We start from the raw sequence: 24,235 nt of genomic DNA, 5'->3' as shown, positions 1-24,235 counted from the left end.
ACTTGTGTGTGTGTGGGGGGGTCCACTTGAGTCTGACAGGCAGCTAGCATTAGCAGCAGTAGTAGCCCCACACTGTCACTGTATCAGCTGCTGTTTTGGTGTTGCATTGTGTTGCTTGACGTGACGGACATTGTTTTTTAACAGAGTATAGCCTTTACCATTTTGTCTTAAACAGTTGTTGTCAGTGCTGCTGCTGGTGGTGGTGGCACTGTCTTTATATGTCTTTAAGGAGTGTCATTTCTTTGCATGACCTTCCAGTGCAACATGTGGCTTTAAAGTTAGCTGTCAAGTAAAGTTGCAGGAGCCCCAGCTCCTGTCATTGTGGGTGTCAGTAGTGGACCCTTTTTGTGGCAATTATGCTTTCTTCTTGACATGAAATAATCGGGTCAACACAGGTGTGTTACCATTAAAGATCCGTTTTATTTAGTGTGTCACCTAGGAGACGGTGAACCAACGTATAGTACACAATAGCGGCACCCTGACTCTGTTTACCTTTAAAAGGTTTCATCTGTAACACCTGCATTTATTTACCCTGCTATTTCATGTCAAAAATAATCTGTTGAATGGTTGACACATTGTATTTTATTAGCCTTGGATCAAGACTATCATACTAGATGTATTTTTTATCGAGTCTGACTTTTACTACGATACGAAAGTAAAAGGCAAACTCGGTGAAATGCATCTATTAGTCTTCCTCCGAGGCTAGTGTTTTTGCCACCCTTAGTTGACAACACAAGTTGTCATGGTCTTGCAACATCCTTATATTCTAATTGGCCGTGCTCCTTGAACATATTATAATTAGGATAGTTTAAAAAAAATCAGACCCGTCTGAAGTGAGTTGTACTGTACTGTACTGTACTGTACTGGCCCTCCTCCCTGGCCTGTGTGTATCTGTGTGTTAGGCTGTGCAACTGTGACACTTGGTGGTGAACAAACGCTGGCTATAACGCTATTTCCGTGCTCTGACACAGCCAGGGACACAGAGACAGACACAGCCACACACACAGCTGTCTATAGGAGTGGTCGCACCACTCAAAAAGTGTAGCAGGTGCTAAATGTGTGTGATGGATGCTGGTGGAGAAGTGGTTGTGGAGGAGGAAGCTAACTACAATGTGGGCATCAGGTGCACTTTAGTTGGTCCATCCTTACCCTGTTTGCTGCATGATGTGACACACACAACATGTGATTCCTATTTATATGCAAGACCCCTCGCAGTCAGACCTACGTGCTGATCCAGTCAAACCAGTCGAACAATATGTGAGATAAATAACGACCATGACAATAATGACAGATGTGTCTGAGAGACGTGATGTGTCTTGTTTGTTTCGCTCCAGCAGCGGTTGGTTAGCGTCGGGTGTAGAATGAATTACCTCGCTGGGTTCAAAGTTCAAGGTTCATTTCTGGGGAATCATGGGTAGTTTCTCTCAGCGGGAGAGGACATGACGTACGTCGTACAGTACAGCGCGGCGAGGCTGTGGGTGAGGGGGGACGAGCTATACGGGGCGGAGTGGGAGGAATGAATGGAGGCATTCCTATTTGTCAGTGTGGTATGACAGTCAGTGTGGTATGACAGGTGGGGGAGGGTGCACCGTGCACAGGCAAGAGGAGGGGGGAAGAAGTAGATATTCTGCTGAGGGAGAGGGGAGGGGGGTGGGGGGGGGGGGGGGGTGGACTTGTCATTGAATCACCCAGTCGGAGGCCATGTTTGACTGGACATTGGCCCAATAGTGTTACTGTGTTGCTACTGTGAAACATGTCCATTGCACCTGTTCATCTTCTATAGCCTACTGTAGATAGTGATCTGGCTAGTGCAGATTTATTCTGGGCAGCTGTGTTTCTCCAACTGGGTAGTAGTAAGTAAGGTATAGACACATCCACGAGGGGGTAGCATTGATTGCCTACAGGGCAACCGTCCGTGGATTCGTCTCTACTATAGCAAGCAACTAGTTCGATAACTTGCGTGTCGATCGATACCGACGCCACCAACCACGCCACCTTGAAATCACATTTCATTCATTTCAGCAAGAGACTGAAATGAAGGAAATGTGATTTCAAGTGGGAGTGGTTGAACCATGCAAGTCAATAGTATCAATCATCATAAAATAGGCCTATTAACAGGATAGGATACCATTGATCATCATTCAAACTGAGGTGGTAACTCAGTTTAATACTACTACTGGTAATCTACCAGTAGTAGATCTGCTATCTTGTTTGAGTGACTGTTGACCGACGGTCTATAAACCAAAGCCAATGTAATACTCCTCTCAGGGCCAACTGTGGCATAACAGGGGAGTACGGGGGGTCAAGAGCTGTTATTTTGCAGTGGGTTTAATCATTGATGTTGCGTGTAGACCCTTGATCAAGGTAAAGTGCAAAGGCTGTACCACCACACAATAACCGCTTGTGGTACTGTACATTGGACTCTGGCACATGGGTATCTTTTGCTCCTCATAGCACATTGCAGGTTAACTTTCCTGCATCCCGTTAGGTCACCTGTTAGTTTTACTCATGTGTTAAGCTGAGACACTTATGTAAGGGATAATATCTGGCCTCGGTGGTTAAACTCCCTGTCGGTGAGGTGAATTATCTCCCGACAATGACCACCTAGCTAGATATTATCCCGCTTATTACATGGCTAACTAACATAAATTAATACATTGACCCAAAACACAACAAAAAAAGTATTCCATAAATTCGCGCTGGCTGCGTCTGCAGCTGCAGGGCTGCACTGCTGCAGCACTGTCGGAAAACAAGGAAGTGAGTTGATCAAATAGAATCCATTTTCGGGTCCTGCTTCATCTATTTCTCGCTCAAATGTTTTCAAAAACATTTTTAAGAGCAATGTTTAGCTGTAAATGACATTGTGTGTCACTAGTGTGTGTGTGTTTACATGGCTGTCATGTTGGAAACAGCAGTAAATCAAGCGGGGCGCAGCCGCGCAGCTGGTGCTCAGAGGGTTTGATTAGGCAGCGGTCTGTTATACAGCGGAGCGGTCATTATCGACACATAATTCACCGCTGAATTAAGCGATTGACCAATCAGAATCAAGCATTCAACCAAGCCATGTAATAAGCTTACTTATTATCTAGTTGCTATGTATGTACAGGGGTTGACACTATTAAGGTCTCAGAGGCACTTGCCCGTTGGGCAAGTACAGGTCATGTTCTAGTTGCCCACTTGCCACAAAAGTAAAAAAAAATCATTATAAAATGACAGGTACAATTTTAACGTTATAGGTATATTCAGTGATTTCACTTAATTCAAATATAACTTATTTTTTGTTTTGTTGTGATAATCCTCCCTACTATAGAGTGTGCTGACCATAAGGAGTTCCTCCTTGTCCCCAGTGAGCCCCTTGGGGTAAAAAAAACGTAGGTTTCGTTTTTGGCTAGGTGGCCAAGTCTTCATCCAATCAGGATGAGCCTTGGTGTGCGTGCTGTTGGCTTGTCACGTGTGCATGTGCACATCTTGTTACCCGGGCGGACCAGGGGGTTTTCCAAATCACCCAAATCACTGAATGCTCCTTTAACATAAAAATGTCATACCTCAATTTGTATGCCAAATGCCTAGCCATGAACATGACTATCGGTTCACATTAATTTTGTCTGTAGCAACAGTGAAAAAACAGCACATTATAGGTAACAGTGCAGTGCTCTTATTTTACATTCCACAGACCAGAGAGCTCTGGCCATGTTCAGGTGTTTAGACAGATATCTCATGTTGTGTTTATTAGACCGTTGCGTTATCCCCTCTCAAACAAGCACTTGCAACCTGAAAGCAGACTCCACCTGCCCAGAAGTTTTATTTACCTGCCAGGAGCAGGTGGGCAACCCTTAGTGTATGTAGTTTTGAACCCATAATGTCAGTGTACTTACTTTGTTGACAGTCCTGTGTATAGCTGTAGGCTGCGGCTTTCAGAAGGTTTGGGGTCGAGGTCGGGGTGTTGGAAAGCATTTGTGTCATTTTAGATGTTTGCGTTTGCTATTCAAAAGTCATGGCAGATATACAAGCATACACTGCTCATGGTTGTTGTGTGGGTGTTTGTGGGTATGGAAGGGTGGGTGTAGGACAGGTATGTGTGGATTTCGCACTGCAATGATTAGTTTGTCTTTGGTGGGGTCTGTGTGTGTTTGTGTGTGTGTGGGGGGCGCATATTTGCGCATGTGCTTCCCCTGGCATGTTGAAGCAGGGTGGGGCACTGCACTCTACCTTGAAGAGCTGCCAAGTGCAGACTGGAAAATGAGTCAGAAGAACGGGTTTGAGTGGAGATTCCTTTCAATGTCACGTGGCGTAAATGAATAGCTTGGATTTACAGAGGCCCCTTTTCCACACCACTAGATTAATGTCTGGGCAGTTCTTCTTTGGATAAGGATTAACCTTCGCACACCATTACAATCCAACTGCCTATAATGTAATTCCTTGATTAGTTTTTAGTGTATGACATCACCATTTAAGTTATACTGCAACGAATAGCAGAAATTAGACAATCTACATACAAGCTCACGGTGAATCTCAATGAGTTGTGAGCTTGTAGATCTGCTATGTTTTGCTATGTGTTTTGATTATGTTGCCACAGTTAATAATAATCACATGTCCCCAAAGTTCATTTGCACATGATGTAAAACGCATAGTAAAAATGTGAAACTCGAGAACTACGGTGTCAGTGACACAGCAGACATACATGCATTGCTGTATGTATAAGAAGAATCTTGCAGTTGCAGTAGAGTAGAGTAGACGATTCACTGATGAAACTATGATTATAGGGGAGTGGTGTTTTCAGTGAAGGCCCTTGAAGGCAGTAAATTAAACATTTGGGGGGGAACAAGTCAGGGTGTATACTACTGTAGACCCAGAAGATAAACACTGGCTGCTCTGACTCACAGGGCCTGCTTTTTTCCATCCTCTCCTCCTCCCTCCTCTGACCACTGCAGCAGTGTTGCCAGGTTTTGCGAGAGAAATAAGCAACCACGAGCCCAAAACAAGCAACTATATAGGCCACATAAGCACTACCTACACTGTATATGCATTGGACGCAGGGTCCGTGGACAAATACAATATTAATTTGGGGGTCTTTGACATGACAATGTTTGAGGACCACTCTTTAAGCAACCCGCAACTACCAATATTTACAAGCAACTTCACAGAAAAACAAAGCCCAAAGTCGCTTATAATAATAATAATAAGCAGACCTGGCTGGCAGAGCCCAGGCTATGGGTGGGTCATACAACTGTAGCGTGGTGGGTGCACTGTTGTTTACGTCACACAACACAACAACAACCCGCCTCGCATTACTGTGGAATGTGTTTACATACAGACGGTAATATATGTGCGCTTTGTTTCATGTGCTGCAGCGTCCGGGGGCGACCAGGATGATGGGCTTAATGGAGCAGATAGTTTGGTCAGGGTGGGTACTATATGGGTACAGGCTCGTCTTTGTTCGACGGCCTCATGATGAGCATTTACTGGAGTTAAAGTAGCAATAGCACTTCTTCTTCTTGTTTTCCTTTCGGGCTGTTTCCCTTCAGTGGTCCCCAGTCTCGCTGGTGAAGTCATCTGCCTCTAATATCTCACCCTGTCCTAATATTAGCACAATGCAGAAATACTCTGTTTTAAGTAAAAGTTCCGGTCCGGTATTCAAACATTCACTTCAAGTATAAAGTACAAAAGTATTGTCATCAAAATATACTAAATATACACCAAAAGTACTCGTTACGCATAATGTCCCCATTTGACAAGTGCATCTTTTGAAAGTAGCAGGTCTACAAGCTCAGTCACAACTTCACAAGACTCACAACAGTGGGTATTTTCAAATAGCTGAAGTGTATATATATATATACAGTATAGGGCTGAAGTGGTTAATGTATGTTTTATAGTGATAATCAAAATAAATCTAAAAAGTAACTGGTAAGCAAAGCTGTAAAATAAGTGTACAGTTGAGTAAAAAGTACAATAATTGCTCCTGAGATGTAGTGGATTAGAAGTATAATAAAAGTATTGAAAAATGGGAATAAACTCAAGTAAAGTAAAAGACGAAAAGTGCCTTGAAATTACAAGTACAGTTACTTGAGTAAACTTAGTACTTAGTTACTTTACACCACTGATCATGGGTTTTCAGTTTTCACTGTAGGCCTCTGACTCACATCAGAGAGAGAGAGAGAGACACAGACACACAGAGAGAGCTAGAGAGAGAGAGAGGACCAGGGAAACACCAGGCTGCCTGTTTGCTAATGTGATAACTGGGGGCGACTGGCCTTCATCTATTCTACAGTTACAGTATACAGCGTCGCAGTCCCGCCCCCTTTCATGACGACGCCAGCCGCCAGGCCCAGGAAATAATTCCCAATGCATTTTTCCCATAGACATTTCAAAAAGTATTTATTTAAAGACCTTATAAGCGTCGTACAAAGCCAACTCAGCTCACTGACAAGATAAGCTCCACTGTTTATTGCTTGTTCAACGTTTTGATGACATGATAACACAGGATTTTACTGTGGGGTCCCAGAGGGGAAAAAAATCGTGAAATTGAATAGATTGAGAATCACTTATCGACGACTACAGCTTACAGTCTGTGTTATATTTATCTGCGTCTATAATCTCAGACTCACAATGGAGGGGAAGCGACTGAAGTGATGACAATCAAAAGAGTAGGTGCGGTGGGCACTGAATGATGTCATTGGCCTGCGCCGGAGAGATGATGTCACACCGCAGAGACGAGCCAAGTGGGCGAGGTTTGCATCAATCTCTGCTGCCTTCCTTCCTCGTCTCCTTGGCTCCGTTTCAGGGAGCTGCTTTTTCTAATGAAATACACACTCGCTCACGGCTCACGCACGCCGCGCACACAGCTTTTGTCTCCATATAGCATTATGCTGCAGTCTCCTCTGTGTGTGTGCGGCGTGCGCCAGATGCCCTTGGGGTTTCTCTGTGTAAGCTAACACTGGGTGAACTATATTTGGTTGCCCCACACACACACACATTCTAGCCATGCCAATGGCTACACAGACGAAGAACCTGAGTGCCGAAAACGCTGTCTGTTTGGCTTGACTACTGCTGCGGAATCCTACATCATTATTAAACAAGACTCCTAAAGGCTATTACTGAGTGCAGATTTTATTCTCCTTCTAGCCATACCAATGGACCATATGCAGACCGCGGCCATCTTGCCATATAAGTTAATGGCAGGGTGCTAACAAGGTGCAACTTCCCATAGACAGCCCGTTCATCCAAACAGTCCTATCTGATTGTATTACACAACGTCAAACTCGCCAACATTGCAGCTGTACGAAAAGCTTGAATTATTGTCTTTCTATCCTCAAAGTGTTTGTTTCATAAAAGTCCACTGTAGACATGTCATGAGTTACTTTCTGTCCTTGCTTTTTTTTTTTTTTGCATTATTTTTCTAAGTGTTGCAGTTTGGAAGTGCTCGTTAGATATCACTCAACTGCCCTGCGTAGTGCGTACCACCTGTTTTGAATTTGCACATAGGAGGCACTAATTATAGTTACTGAAGTACTGTACAATTATGACCAAGGTATTTCTTTACTTTACTGGAGTATTTTCAATTTTTAGTAATTTTACTTCTACTACACCACATCTCAGTTTACTCCAAGTTACTAGTTACTTTGTAGATTTTGATTATTAACACAAAGCATACATGTAATAACCACTTCAGCCCTTTGAAAATAACTGATCTCCAAGCTCACAATGCGTCACATTCGGCTATTTTCAAATAGCTGATGTATGCATACTGTATGGGGTTAAAGTGGTTAAACTCATTTTGCTTGGGACCGCCCCATGAACCCCCTCGCTCAAGGACCCCTGGGGGCCCCCGGGAGACCACTTCAACCCATTCTGGGTGGGAACCCCTTTTGGTGTTTTAACTCTTTGAGAGTTTCAAGGATTTCTATACAGTTTGTAGACTTCTCTATGGAAAAATGGCGTTTTTGAATGATTTATTGAAAATTCTCTGCTGTGAATGTGTGACAACGAAAGACCTTCAGAGAAAGCTTGGCTTGTCTGCTTCCAGGAAAAAAATGAACTGAGTTGATAAAATGTTTAGTTTGTGTGTTGGAAGCCATTTAAAAGAGCCTGCATTTACACTGGGTAGTGTTTCTAGGACAACAAAAAAAGTTATGCCCGGTTGAAGTTTTATTTTCTAAATAACTTTTTTTCTGCTGGGCGTACATAGCCATGCAATATCTCATTTTAAAGGGTGAGTTGTCTAGTTCAATTAAAATAAAATAAAAAGTTTCTCACATGTACCACTGTAGATATTTTGCCATCTATAAATAGCATGGTCAGTCATGATCAATCTGACCTATCCAGCTAAAAGTCCCCCTAGCTCTGAAATGGAACATCATATAAACTCAATTCTTTTTTGGGGTAAAATTAGACATTCTAACGCACATTTTGATATATACCATGTTTACATAGTCTTACCAGTACCTTGTCTATTCATGCATGTATCTCAAAAACCTGTTGTGAAGAAACAGTTTTGATAAAAAACACATCCAAGGACATTGTTTTTTATATGACTTTGTGCCCATGATATGTATCAAAATATAGACTTGAATGTATACTGTATTATAACAAAAAAATTGGGTTCTTACCATCTACCGTTACAGAGTAAATCACAGTTGAAACTCGCTTAGTCAAACCATAAACCTCAGAATAGTGAACAAAATAGCCATGACAGGTCTAACTCATTGTAAAAGCTTGTCTTTTATTTTTTATGACTAACATAATACAATTATAATAAATATTACAGAAAATAAATAGGCCTACATACAAAACAGTTGTCCCCAAACTCCCCAGTGTCCCCAAACCACTGCATTCCAGTTGTTCTTGACGGTGTGTGTGTGTGTAGGCTAAATTTAAAAAAAACAACAACTGAAATGAATGAATGCATCCGGTTCAGTGTCGGAGAACTCCATCGTAGTCTTGACTCTTCGTCTTCATCATCATCATCATCATCATCCTCCTCCTCCTCCTCCTCATCTGATGCCAGTTCTAAATATATAAAAATAAACATTTAGCTGTAGTCAGCCCGGCCAATAGCCAGTTGGGGGGGGGGGGGGGAACGTAGGCTATCTGACATCATCGTCATCATCATCATCACATGGAGACACACTAAACAATGTACAATCATGATTGTGTACAATATACAATGAATGCAATTATCATGCAAGCTCAGACGTCAATGAAACGTCATACAGATCTTATATAATACGCTACTGTTAGCTTCACTCCCCGTCCCCCCTCCGATCCTTGTAGCAAGGTCATCATAACCAACCACGCGTTGCTTCAGTAAACGATGCATGTTTGTTCTCCGTCTTTGTAGACAGTAAATAAAAAGGAGCGAACATTACTCTAAAGATCAGATCGCCTATAAGGCACGCTACAATATAAAATACTTGTACTGCCATGCGTGCATGCCTGCTACGATACATTTGTACTGCATCAACCAACCGATCGACACCAACCCCCCCCTCCAACCATTAGCCAGCACCAATGCACCGACCAACACCATTAGCCAGCACCTTTGGTGCTGGCTAATGGCTGGGGGCCATCGTGGTGAGTCATTCTGGCGTCATGATCTGACTAGTAGTAGTAATTATCCAAGCATCTATTTGTAGCGATCATCTTATGATTTCTGATCACTATAGAAGGGCATTTTCTACAATAAGATTACCTCAAAACATTCCGGGTTGATCGTCTTCTTCAATGGTTTCCCGGTATAGCTCATCGGACGACGATGGGGAGACAATGAAAAAAGGAGGGAGGGAGCAGCGAGTCTCGCTGTAAGCACTGGACCAGGGCCACTCCGCCTGGAGAAGGCGACTGGGACGCGTATGGATCAATACTACTACCACAAAACTCGCTCAAATAAATAGTACTGCTTTAAACTTTTTCTGCTAGAAAATCGCTCGGGCGAGACGGCAAAACAGGCAAAGCAATGAAAACTATGAAGACTCCCTCTGCCCCCACTGTTTACAGGGGGTGGGACCAGCTTCCAATGGCAACACGTACACGTGTGTCACGTGACACGGGTTTTCTGGGTAATGTAGTTGGAATATAAGCTCAGGAATTTAAACAGCGCTTCGGAGCATATTAATATGTTTAGATTCATCAAAAACTGTGAAGACGCCAATTGGCGTCATTGATCATTTACGGAATTCTGATGAAGACGCCAATTGGCGTCTTTCATCTTCTAAGGGTTAAGCATTATGTTATACTGTAGCTATTGAAAAATAGCAGATCTACAAGCTCATAGTGCGGCACAGAGTGCCGCGCTACGAGCTTGTAGATCTGCTATTTTTGAAAAATCGCTTTGCTTCTGGGGGGTCCCCGGAACAACATATTTTCAGATGGGGGTCGGTGGCCAAATACATATAATTCTGGGGGTCCTTGACACAAAATAGTTTGAGAACCACTGATATAGAAACATAGGTTTTTCAGAAAGGTTCAGATTTAGAAGACCTTTTGTAGAATCGTCTCTGAGGTTGTGTCAAAGAGGTTAGTTTAGCTCAGGTTGGATCATGTGTGAGGTGGTGGGATTGGCTCATTGTCTCTCCGCCCCCCTTCACGGCTGTTGACTGTGTGACCGTGAGTGACTTCCTGAAGCAATTTAGCCTCTGACCTGTTAAGTGCAGCCCTGCTCGTTCGTTCTGTGCCGGCGCTGAACTGAAGAGCAGAACATTTTATGGCCCAATCCCCGATCTTTCAACTGGACTCAATCTGCTGTGAAACGCTGCTCTTTATCTTGCCTATTGATTGGAGTGGTAGAGTGCGGTAGAACAGTTTGCTCTATGGCCTAAAAGTGTCCACTCGTTGCAGACAGTCCAGCCTAATGGCTAAACGGGCCGGGAGCTGGTGTTGCAAAATAGCCTCGGAAAAACCCAGACATTTTTATTTCCAGGGAGAGAAAAAAAGTCTGGGGACGAGTCCCACTTCAATTTGGCATACAGTAGCACAAACGTCGCTCACTCTCTGCTGATTTCTGATTGTCTGCACCTTTGTTAAATTGTTGCAATAGCCTCGGAAAACCCAGACATTTTTTTATTTCCAGTGTTGCAACAAGATTCAACCACTTCTCCAATATATGAACACAGCCTCTGTTTTATGGCTCATGGGTTATATTAATGATTAAATGATACTCGTTATTAATTAATCAATGACGAGGTAGGGGGGCACGGTGGCACAGTCGGTAGTGCTGTCGCCTCACAGCTAGAAGGTCCTGGGTTCGATTCCCACTGGGGACGCTGTGGGCACTGGGGGCGTGTTCCCTCCTCCGCGTCATCAGTGCCCATACCCGAGGCGGGGTTGGCGAAAGGGCCTTTCTGTGTGGAGTTTGCATGTTCTCCCCGTGTCCCCTAGGGTAGGTACCCTCACAAAAACATGCCGTAATCCTGGTCTCTAAACTACCTCCCCCTGGCCAGCTGGGGCGCCTGATGGAGGGGAAAGGGTCGGAATAACGTGTTCCTTCCACGCGCTATGTCCAGCCGGGGAAACTCTCCCCTGTCGGGTGAAAAGAAGCAGCTTGGACTCCTCATGCATAGAAGGAAGCATGAGGTCAGTCCGCTGCCCCCCCAGGTTGGCAGAGGAAGTGTAGCGCCCAGGATTACATTAGATAATTGACACTGGGTGAAAAAATGGGTTACAAAATTGTGGGATAAAACATTTAAAAAAAAAATGATGAGGTAGGCAGGAGATATTTTCATTTGTATTTTCTATAATCTGAAGGACTACCTTTTTTTAATTTTGTTTGTGACAGTATAGAAGAAATATAAATACTTGGTGTTTGGTTGTATCTAGTACAGTGGTTCCCAAACTTTTCAGCCCAAGACCCTAAAGAGAAAGACCCTTGATTTAGCTTTTTTCTTGGGGGGAGGGGCGTTTTTTTTCTTTTTCGTTTGGGATTATTATTATTTTGTAAATAATATAATAATAATAAAGGACCCATACAAATGTTTCCCCCGACCCACTATTAGGGAATCAGTGAGGGGTGGATTGGTTTACGGTATGATATGTGTATTTTTCCCGTTGTGGACTGACCTGGCGTGTGTTGTTTTTCCAGGTATCCGTTACAGTAACGACGTGTCTGTAGATGAGGTGAAAGCCCTGGCGTCGTTGATGACCTACAAATGTGCCGTTGTTGGTAAGTAGGCTATACCAGAGCGTATCATTTACTGTATCTCAGTGGTTTTCAACCATCAACCGATTCCTAATCCAATAATTTGATGACCGGCGGATTCTCTGGTAGGAGACTCAATGAGTCACCTAATGAGTAGCCTTGGAGAAAAAAAAAACACCTGGGCGAGACCTGCATGAGAACTGGCATACGTTGCATTTTCGCTAACCGATACGAGTGCAGCAGTGGGGCCAAATGTCCAGTCCAGAAATGTCCAGCCCAGTCCAAATGTCAGCACCTCGGCAGCCGAGGTGGACGGGTGGGATTTTTTTTTATTGGCCTAAAATATTGTCTATACATACATACATTCATGAATCCACTTGCTGACTGGCTGTCAGTATTGAGCAATTGTTTTCATAGGGGTTTCTTGTGACCCTACCATTAACATCCTATGGCAGGCAAAAATGTCAAACTTTCCTTTTGCTTTAAGTAGCATATGACAAATATTGTCAAAATGTCAAACTTTCCTTATGCTTTAAGTAAAACAAACTAGGGGGTTTTCATGATTCTGAATCCATTCCAAGCATTAGTTTTGCACAAAATACACTCCTTGGGCTAAAAGCAGCCATAGCCACTTGCCCAAATGTGCCCAAAATGTGCTGACCTCATCACTTTTGTCATGATGTCTATGGCCGTTTTTAGCCCAAGGAGTGTTTTTTGTGCAAAACTAATGCTTGGAATGGATTCAGAATCATGAAAACCCCCTAGTTTGTTTTACTTAAAGCATAAGGAAAGTTTGACATTTTGACAATATTGCCTGCCATAGGATGGTAGGGTCACAAGAAACCCCTATATAAAAAAAAAAAAAAAAAAAGCAAGTGGATTCATGAATGTATACATGTGCACAGTATATAGACAATATTTTAGGTGTGTGTGCGTGCGTGTTTGTGTGATCCTAATCCCATGTCTTCCCCACTGCATTCCCCCCTCCCCCCCAGATGTGCCGTTTGGAGGGGCCAAAGCCGGAGTCAAGATCAATCCCAGGAATTACTCCGTAAGTCTTACCACATCAGCCTCTCTCCCTCCCCCACATACACACACACACACACACATGGCACGCACACTCACACATGCCACAGGCAAGACCAGACACACACAGTCATTCTGTTTCCTTGAATTGTTGACCTAGAAAAGCTGCTGAGGTTTTCAAGTTTAGACGCATAACCATAGCAATCGGCTAGCCGGCGGGTTCCCCCTGGTGCATGCACGCTACACAGAGAGAACCTCTGCTCACCCCAGGTCACGTAACACATGATGCTACGGTACGGGGCAGAAGTGCTGCCAATACTGTCCAAAATGCTGGTGTTGGTTTTCGGGCGAGCATGCCAGTCTATGCCATTCCGATACCACATAATTTATCACATGATGATGAGATTTCATTCACGGTAATATTTTCAATTGATGTTGCACTACCGATTTATATTCTTACTGTGCAATTTACATGATTTTACAAACGTTCACGAAGGGAACCTCTTTTGGGGGTTCTTGTTGCTATGTACAGTATATTAGCAATATAACATTTTTGTAATTTTGTTCAGTATTTAGAAGGCGTTTTTTTTTTCTTTTTTTTTTATCTGTCTCGGTCCTAAATGGGTTAACTATTATGAATGGATTTTATATTTATTCTTAGATCAGCAGATCTACAACTCCCAGCGTAGTGCCAGCGTGTAGAAAATCCTTGATGCACCACAAAAAGGCCTTTATTTGTATTGGTCATTTATGTCAGGGGTTCTCAACGTTTTTGGCCGGGGACCCCCGAAAATGCTTTGGCAACGTCTCGGGACCCCCGCCCCGCCCCCTCCCGACCCCCAATATAAATTGACTGCTACAATAACCTTAATAATAGAGACAATACACCATAAATAAATACTGAAACCAGATATAATCATTAGGGAAGGTGTATGCATCTACTATGTTTTTTTATTTTTTTTATATGATTTGGGGACCCCCCAAAATAATTTGGCGACCCCCCGAGGGGTCGCGACCCACGGGTTGAGAACCCCTGATTTATGTGACCGATTCTTCTCGATTGGTTGATCCAGCAGTGTTCATCAACGACATGTATCATTCACTTGCAGGACAATGAGCTGGAGAAAATCACAAGGAGGTTCACTATCGAGCTGGCCAAGAAGGGATTCATTGGTGAGTATACGCACTACACGCACGCACACACTCACACACGCACAAGCTTGCATAATTCCCCCCCCCCCACCATACATACAGTACATACAGCCAGTCTGTTCTCCTTGGACTGTATGTGGGTTAATGGCTGCATTGTGTTCAACCCAAACACAGACGGAATGAGAGCCCTGCCAGGCTGCCTGTGAGCATGGCGGACTGGACACCACAATGGTGGTTGTTTATAGACAGCTCTGCATGTGTGAGGAAGCCACCGGCATTCTCTCCATGCCACTATTTATAGACCCTGTTGGAGCAACAGCAGTCCCCGACTCCCCACTTGCGCACTTGACTTCCTTAACCACTGTGTGTGTGTGTGTGTGTGTGTGTGTGTGTGTGTGTGTGTGTGTGTGTGTGTGTGTGTGTGTGTGTGTGTGTGTGTGTGTGTGTGTGTGTGTGTGTGTGTGTGTGTGTGTGTGTGTGTGTGTGTGTGTGTGTGTGTGTGTGTGTGTGTGTGTGTTCGTGCGTTCGTGCGTTCATCCCCATTGAGACATTCACTCTTCCTTTAAGTTCCCTGTCTCTGTCGGTCCTCAAAACCGTCTCACAACTCCCCCTCTTTCTTCACACTATGAGAGTTAATTCAGCGGTGAGGATTTTACTGTTGTTGGAGCTGGTCCTCAGACATATGGGGAGGGGGTAGGGAGTGTGTATTTATGACACAAGGGGCACATAAACCTGGAATTTACACTACAACCCCCTGGGGTCACTCACGTGAACAACAAAGTTCCGTTCTGTTCTGTTCTGTTCGATGCTGACTTGTACACAGTAAAGACCTCCACACAGTGGTCACTAATAGATATAATCGAGTAATGTTTTTCAAAGTTCACCCGTTGGTCAGTTGGCCCTTATTAGCTGACACTAAACGGTTGCGTGACTGCCCGCAAGTAAATAAAACGTTCCGGGCAAAGAGGAGTTTTTTCAACTTTCCGGTTGCCCAGCGGGCAAGTGCAGTCCGTCTTCATGAAATAATAGGCTGTTTATGAAGAACGATGCTACCTTTTTACATCTAGCAGTTGCACTTATTCTGTTTTAGTTTTTTTTCAAAGTGACTCAGTCTCGGCAGTTATCGAGTGAGTTTAACATTAATTCGTTCTGCAAGCGCAAATTTTACCTATCATTTTATAGTTTTACCTTTTCACCTTAGTGTATTTTAGAGTATGGACTTATGGCCTTTTAGAGTATGGACTATGACTGCCAGATATTGTTCTAATCTGCTTCTTGACTGCACATGTAGATGCAGCCGACATGCAGCTATTATACTCCCATGTTGCCATGTCTACCAGGCACAAAACTCCATGTACAGTATACTGGATAATGGATGGATTATGTACTGTACATAGATAGACCTACAGTATTATGTGACAATACACTAGTCTAAGGGGTTAAGAAAAAGTAAATACTGGTCTCTAAACTACCTCCCCCTGGCCAGCCGGGGCGCATGATGGAGGGGAAAGGAACTGGTTGGAATAACGTGTTCCTTCCAGGCGCTACGTCCAACCCTGGGAAACTCCCCCCTGTCAGGTGAAAAGGGAGGAGTGTAGCGACCAGGATTAGATTAGCTAATTGACACTAGGAATGGGTGAAAAAAATGTGTTACAAAAGTCTTGGGATAAAAAAAACAAGTATATCAGACGGATTAAATATATTAGAAACCTCAAGCTTTGTTTTATCTTTTTTGTAAAAATATGTGTATGTGTGTGAATTCCGTCAGTAAAAATGTCAATCAGTCAATCAACCGTCTAGTCTCTGCCACTCTGTCATTTATTATGTGACATAAATCGGCTACATGGCACTGACCTGTGCGTGACAAGAGAGTGTGCTCCTCCACCACAGCTGGCTGGCCCAAAATAAGCCTCCTTCTTTCTCCTCTCCTCCTCCCTCCTCCCCTCTTCACCCAGGACCCGGCATCGACGTGCCTGCACCTGACATGAGCACAGGAGAGAGGGAGATGTCCTGGATCGCCGACACATACGCCAACACCATCGCACACACAGTGAGACAACAACAACAACACACACACACACACACACACACACACACACACACACACACACACACACACACACACACACACACACACACACACACAGGATTTTATTTCTCGACTATCTTATTCTTTTTGCTTCTCCGTTTTGGCTTCATCCTGTTGGAGACGGATTTCCAAACGTCTCCGATTACGTAGGCACGTCAGGAAAGCGACTCACATTTTACATTGGAAGCCCACTGGTCCCACCCCGACACCCACAGACCAATCGGAAGCCTGCCGTCTCCTGCCCTGCTCCGTCCCTTGGAAATAGCATGTTTGCCAGACTGAGAATCGAAGTGAGAAAGAAAATCACTCAGCTGAACGAAGCGATTCAGTCTGGATTCTGTCAACTTAGGGTTGTGATGACGACATTGTCAGTGTGATGGTCTATTCCTATCTGTAAATCCACCGATCCAGCGATCTATACCACCAGCTCACAACGTATCTTTGCTGCCATTTGTCAGGACCCTATCAGTTAATCACATTCTCCTTAAAGGAAGTCAAACAGGGCTTTTTTTTTTTTTTTACTTTGTTTTTATTTCAGTTTAGGCAACTTCACAGAATTAAAAGCATACATTTTTCTTACAACTGCTTTTTTTTCTTTTTTTTACACAACCTCAGCTGTTTCATACCTTCACAAAATATATATATATATATTATACACTCATACACACAAACAACTTCACATACATTTACAAGTATTCAGAATAAAACAAGGAAATAAGTAGCGAGACAAAAACAACAGAGCGTCGACCACAATGGGAAGTGAACAAAACTGAGAACAGACATGACTGGAGACAGAGGAAAGAGTATGAGCACATCAGAAGGTCTGGGGAGAAGTGTATTCAGTGAGTCGTTACTCGAGATTCCGAAACCTGCTACCTCATTAGTAGAGGCAGTACAGGACTCCATCTTTTACTAAATATGTTTGGTTGAAGCCTCAGGGCATAAGTAATTTGTTCCATCTGGTAAATGTCCCATACTTTTTCCACCCACATACTGTATGTTGGCGGGGCTGGTTTTAGCCGCTGTAAGCAGCACATGCAATAAATATATTTTGGCTCTACCCTCCAGACCTTCCGGCAACATTCCTAACAACATTACTATGGGATCCTCTGGAATGTTTTGACCGAAAACTTATTTTAATGCTTCAGATACCTCTCTCCAGAATGGTCTCAATTTGGGGCATGTCCAGAATATATGAGCATGATTCCCAATATGTGCTCCACAGTCCCTCCAGCATCTATTCGAGTGATTTGGACCCATTTTGGCCACTATTTGAGGCGTCCTGAAAAATCTAGATAATACTTTCCATTTAAATTCTCTCCATGTATTCGAGTTGGTTAAACAGGGCTTATTTGATCACATCCAGGGCAATATTGATTCAGTGAAAAGTGTGTGTGCGTGTGCGCGCGGACTGGACATAGATTATTAGAGCAGCGATTCTCGACCTGTGGGCCCTCAAGTAATTGTCAAAATGTCTATTTTAATGACGCTATATCATTAATATTAAAAAGTCATACTAATAAATAGTAACTTAAAGTATACTACGTTAGTTCCATTGGTCCAAGCCTGAACATAACCGATAATACACACACACAGACGCTCTGAAAATGTCATCTGTGGTCACCGTTCAGCAGCACATGGTTCAGCAGCCATCTGCCATCTTATCTGGCCATGGTGTCCACGGTGTGTCCCCCACACCCGAGTCTAGCTCTGCCCCACGTGTCCAACACACAGCATTCTGGGAAGTGTAGTTCAGTGACTGTTTGCCTTAGCGTATACACATGGGCAACTGGTGGCCCGGGAGCCACATGCGGCCCCCACCTTCACTTAAAGGACAACTTTATTTTTTTTCAACCAAGGTTCATGTTTTAGGTTATTAGAGAAAGTATAAGATGAGTGTTATTCTTTTTCATTTGCTGCTTTCTTTCGTTTTAGCGATTTTAGCTATTTTTGACAGGGGGGCGGGGGCATTCGAACATGGGGCTAAATATGTATTGTTTTTACAAAATTTGATAGCGATTTATTTTTGTATTATTTACTATAGTCCTACTAGACCCCAGGAAATTACATCTGGCTACAAAAGATCACTGAATGTGAAGGGGGTGACAAACTGACCTGTATGGCAGCCCCCTATAGTACCCCCCTTCACATTCAGTAGATCCTGTGATCTTTTGTAGCCAGATGCAATTTCCTGGGGTCTAGTAGGACTATAGTAAATAAAAAAAAAAAAAAATCGCTATCAAATTTTGTAAAACAAAATAGCCCTATGTTCGAATGCCCCCGCCCCCCTGTCAAAAATAGCTAAAATCGCTAAAACGAAAGAAAGCAGCAAATGAAAAAAACACTCATCTTTTACTTTCTCTAATAACAACCTAGAACATGAACCTTGGTTGAAAAAAACTAAAGTTGTCCTTTAATGTGGCCCTCAGGTTAATATCCGAATACTGATATATTATTGATTCGTAAACATGACCCGCTTTAATTACTTCAGTCTAAATTAGTAGCTCAATGAGCAGTATTAAAATGTTGTATCATTAAAGGCATTTGAAAGTAATTAAAAATGTTACTTTTCAGGATTCCAATTAGAAAAATAGCAAAAAAAATATTCAGGATTTCAATTCAAATAATAACAAAAATAGCTGATCCACTGCGACACGTTTTGAGCTTGTAGATCAGCTATTTTTGCTACGACGGTAATTTGCAACATGGCCCCTCTGGATTGAGTGTGGATATATAGTGGCCCTCTGGAGTGAGTGTGGATATATAGTGGCCCTCTGGAGTGAGTGTGGATATATAGTGGGCCTCTGGAGTGAGTGTGGATATATAGTGGGCCTCTGGAGTGAGTGTGGATATATATATATAGTGGCCCTCTGGAGTGAGTGTGGATATATACTATATAGTGGCCCTCTGGAGTGAGTGTGGATATATATATATAGTGGCCCTCTGGAGTGAGTGTGGATATATATATAGTGGCCCTCTGGAGTGAGTGTGGATATATATATATATAGTGGGCCTCTGGAGTGAGTGTGGATATATAGTGGCCCTCTGGAGTGAGTGTGGATATATAGTGGCCCTCTGGAGTGAGTGTGGATATATAGTGGCCCTCTGGAGTGAGTGTGGATATATATATAGTGGCCCTCTGGAGTGAGTGTGGATATATATATATAGTGGCCCTCTGGAGTGAGTGTGGATATATAGTGGCCCTCTCGAGTGAGTGTGGATATATAGTGGCCCTCTGGAGTAAGTGTGGATATATAGTGGCCCTCTCCATCGTCAAAGTTGCCCACCCCTGCCTTAGCGTCATCATCGATATGGTTGCCTTCAATTAAAGGGGCATTCCACTCATTTTCAACATTTTGCTATGTCATTAATATACCTTAGAGCTGTTGTGTGGAAATAATAAAAAGGTCAACCATTCTGTGTTTCCTAGAACTGGAGATCTGAAAAAAATCATTAACATGGTGAAACGCATCTTGATGATGTCATCAAGATGTGTTTCACCATGTTAATACTTTCAGCGCCATTGGCGACAATTAAAGTCACGTTAGCCGGTTAGCTAGCTGTGTTGTTAGCACAGCACTGGATCGCCCATCTTAAATCGTCTTCGCCATAATAATCCATTCTATCCATTTCTTTCAATCGCCTGTATCTCCTATTCCTTGTCCCAGATGGCATTTTGGTCAAAACAGCGTTTCTTTGACGGCACAGATATGATGATCTGGAGCTCTGCAGAGCTCCGGTCTGGCTTCAGATGGTAAACAAGGCCTGTCCGCTCCATGTAGTTTCCTAGGTTAAGACATACTGCTCATGGACCGGAAATGGCGGCTTTTCAAAATAAGAGCTAAAATTAAAAAAATGCTGGCGTGAATTAGATCCTAATTTTTCAATAAATGATAGCGGCATAATGATTTTTTTCATACTTACAGTTCTAGGAAACACAGCTCTAAGGTATATTAATGACATAGCACAATGTTGAAAATTAGTGGAATGCCCCTTTAAGTCCACAAGAGTTGAAATCTCTGTGTGAAATCTCTGCTTCTGCTTGAATTCTCTCTCTCTCTCTCTCTCTCTCTCTCTCTGTGTGTGTGTGTAGGACATCAACGCCCATGCGTGTGTGACGGGGAAGCCCATCAGTCAGGGCGGTATCCACGGTCGCATCTCCGCCACGGGTCGCGGAGTGTTCCACGGCATCGAGAACTTCATCAACGAGGCTTCATACATGGCCATGGTGGGCCTGAACCCCGGCTTCCAGGACAAGACCTTTGTCATCCAGGTACACGCACGCACGCACGCACAAATGGGGCGAGAATGGCGAGAGTGGCTGAGAGGAGGTAGAGCAAATTAACTAACATATGCTAGATGCGACGAGTATGTACGTAGCTGGCAGATAACATCCCATAGCTGGGAGGTACGAGTATATTTGTACGTGGCGCAAATACAGTTAAAGTACCCCCCCTAGAAGCAAAGATTTGAGTTAAAAACGTTCGCTCTGAAAGAATATATATTCAAAGATTTGCACAACATTTTTCACGATAAAAAAAATTAGCAGATCTACAAGCTCGTAGCACGGCACTCGGTGCCGCGCTACGAGCTTGTAGATCTGCTATTTTTCAACAGCTAAAGTATAACTTAATGCTTAAAAAAAACTGCAAAATGTGTACTTTTTCCCAACCCCTCACACTGACACGCCCACTGTCGGATCGAAGTCTTCATTCTTATAGCGAGCGAAGTGCTTCATTGTGACGCATCAGGAGACGTTCTGTCACAATCCCAACAGATCTGGTTCAGACCGCCCCTCCCTCCCTCCCCCCCCCCCCCCCCACCCCCGCGACGTCACTCGGCCCGGTCCAGAGCGTACATTATTACTGTACATTATGTTCTAATCTCGGCAAACTGCTCCTTCTAACACTGCTCCTTCACCGCCGTCTCCCGTCTGTCTGCAGACCAACGTCTCTCTCTCTCTCTCTCTCTCTCTGACGTCCCTTCATTACACTTTACAACACAGTCATACCGCTTCTAGTTTTATCATGACTTTATTTTTCTTACATTGATTCATTCCGCTGTTGTTCTTCTGTACTGTATCTCATCTCATTTAGGGGTTAGTGAGAGCTTTTCTTTTCCTTTCTCTTTCTTTCTTTCTTTCTTTCTCTCTCGCTCTCGCTCTCGCTCTCGCTCTCGCTCTCGCTCTCGCTCTCGCTCTCTCTCTCTCTCTCTCTCTCTTTTTCTCTCTCTCTTTCTCTCTCTCTCTCTTTCTCTCTCTCTCTCTCTCTCTCTCTCTCTCTCTCTCTCGCTCTCTCTCCCGCCCCCCCTCCCCCCACCTCTCAGAGGTGGGGGGAGGGGGGTCACCTCTGTACAGGCCACTGTAACAGAGGTGCTTGTCCAAAAAACACAATTTGTTCGTTCTACTTCACTCGACTCAGCAAGTTCATGACATCTAAACGGAAATAAACCTGCCACTGTCCTGTGTCAGAGCGAGAGAGAGATAAGAGAAAGAGAGAGAGACACGCACGTGCACATGCATAGTGCACACATGTTTCCTTGCCCTTAGAATTGGCCTTGACCTCTTTCTCGGAAGACCATCTATAATTATGAATTATTGCTTTCTTTTTCATACATGGTACACCTGTGTGCAGCACAGTACCATCTGTGGCACACAGGTGTTTACTGTAGAGGGATTGATTGATTGAAATATTTATTAACAGTTTGCAGAATTACAGTACATTTCAAGCACAAACTCAATACAAAGGCTGTTAACTGTGAGTGGACGACCCAATTAAGCATTACACTTGTTTACAAGAGGGTCCACCATGTTCAATTCATCAGGGAGAATAGCACAGTCTATTCTGTAAAGGGCTAAGGGACTAGATGGATCATAGATCAATGGAGACGGATGGGAGGTCCTCACAAGTATAGTAGTAGCATTCCTTGCATGTGTTGGTGGATTATGTTGTGGTGTGATGGGTGGGTAGGATCAGTGCTAGATGTAATGACTTACGTTGGCCACAGGATGGCACCAGAGTGCCACTCTTTATCTAGTATCGGCCTGCTATCAACATTTAATCAGCTGTAGATGTCATAACTTGTACTGGCCACAGGATGGCACCAAGAGTATAATTTTGGGGGTCCTTGACATGAAAAGGTTTGGGAACGACTCATGTAAAAGTATACCTGATTTGAACATGCACGGTACATTGTCAGATGTAAATGCTCTTCGCTGAACACATGGTCATGATGCTAATGCTAATAAAAACCCCTCTCTCCACCCTTTCTCGTCCCTCTCCCCCCGCAGGGCTTCGGTAACGTGGGTCTCCATTCCATGAGGTACCTCCACAGGAACGGGGCCAAGTGTGTGGGCGTGGGCGAGATCGACGGCAACATCTACAACGCAGAGGGCATCGACCCCAAGGCGCTGGAGGACTACAAACTGGTACGTGCAAGAAGGAAGCCCTCTCTCTCTCTCTCTCTCTCTAGTCTTAACCCATTTTTGGCGGGAACCCCTTTTGGTGTTCTAAGCATTGTTATAATTTAGCTATTGAAAAATAGCAGATCTACAAGCTCATAGCGCAGCACCGAGTGCCGCGCTACGAGCTTGTAGGTCTGCTTTTTTTATCGTGAAAATGTGGCCAAAATGTTTGAATATATTCTTTCAGAGCGAACGTTTTTAACTCAAATCTTTGCTTCTGGGGGAGGTCCCTGGAACTACATATTTTCAGATGGGGGGGGGTCGGCGGCCAATTACATATAATTTTTAGGGTCCTTGACATGAAATATTGAGCACCACGGATACAGAAACATAGGTATTTCAGAAAACTGTCCGAATTTTGAAGACATTTTTTTAAATTTAGACGTCGGGCCTAAATGAATTAACCTCTACGTTTCCACTGGTGGAAAGTAGCCTGGAACTCACCTATGCTTTTTATGGCATAGGCAGCTCCCGGCAGGATCCGCCGGGAGAAACTATGTGCAGCTGCGCGACATGAGACTAATTACTTAGAGCGACAGAGAGAGGAGTATGTGTGTGTACATGTGTGCGTGTGTCAATTTAACAAAGGTGCAGACGATCAGAAATCAGCAGAGAGTGAGCGATGTTTGCGCTACTCTATGCTGAATTGAAGAGGACTCGGCCCCAGACTTTTTTTTTCTCCCTGGAAATAAAAACGTCTGGGTTTCCGAGGCTAGGTGGAAAGTAACCCAAGTACATTTGACTAATTGAGTATTTCCAATACTTGTACTTCTACTCCACTACATCTCGCATCCAAATATTGTACTTTTACCCCACTACATTTATTTGAAAACGTACTAGTTACTTTTGTAGATTCTGATTATTATTTCAAAAGACACTAAACCACTTCAGCACTATATATATATTTAGGCCATTTGAAAATAGCAAGCTGCTTGTTGCTATTTGCAAATAATAATAACAATTAAATTCCCATTGACAATGAATTGGATAATTTTACGTCATAGTGTCTGAGCAAATAGACTAATTTTCCGGCTTATGTTTATGGTTAAAAATGGCCTTCAGAAAATGACATGTTAATCCAAACCAATCCAATTTATTTACGTAGCACATTTCACAAATACAAGGTTTCCAAAGTGATGCACAGAATGTTACATACCATTTTGGAAGTGGCATGTGCATTTGACCACAGTTTGGTTACAAATGTAAACTGCTTGTGTTCATTATTTGGAAGCCTCTGTAATGTCCATGAATCATTTCAAACTAACCAGGTGCTCGACAGAGATATAAACATGTGAAGATAATAAAAAGGTGCTCCCACGGGGGGTGCATACTTAGTTTAGACTAGTCATTGGTTAGACATGGGTTAAGGTTAGGT

General features: G+C 43.4%; 1 protein-coding gene across 1 annotated transcript in view; it reads left to right on the top strand.

Annotated features, from left to right (window-relative positions):
* Positions 1–24,235, top strand: part of glud1b (glutamate dehydrogenase 1b) — a 31,979-nt gene that overhangs the window by 619 nt on the left and 7,125 nt on the right. The window contains exons 2-7 of the mRNA XM_079492118.1: positions 12,074–12,154; positions 13,126–13,181; positions 14,266–14,329; positions 16,264–16,358; positions 20,491–20,670; positions 22,687–22,824. Of these exons, the coding sequence (XP_079348244.1) occupies positions 12,074–12,154; positions 13,126–13,181; positions 14,266–14,329; positions 16,264–16,358; positions 20,491–20,670; positions 22,687–22,824 (614 nt within the window). The remainder of the gene's footprint in view (positions 1–12,073; positions 12,155–13,125; positions 13,182–14,265; positions 14,330–16,263; positions 16,359–20,490; positions 20,671–22,686; positions 22,825–24,235) is intronic.

The sequence above is a fragment of the Electrona antarctica genome (assembly GCF_951216825.1).
Source record: "Electrona antarctica genome assembly, chromosome: 22".
Lineage (NCBI taxonomy): Eukaryota > Metazoa > Chordata > Actinopteri > Myctophiformes > Myctophidae > Electrona > Electrona antarctica.
Note: the sequence above shows the minus strand (reverse complement) of the source record. Positions and strands in the feature narration are given on the sequence as shown.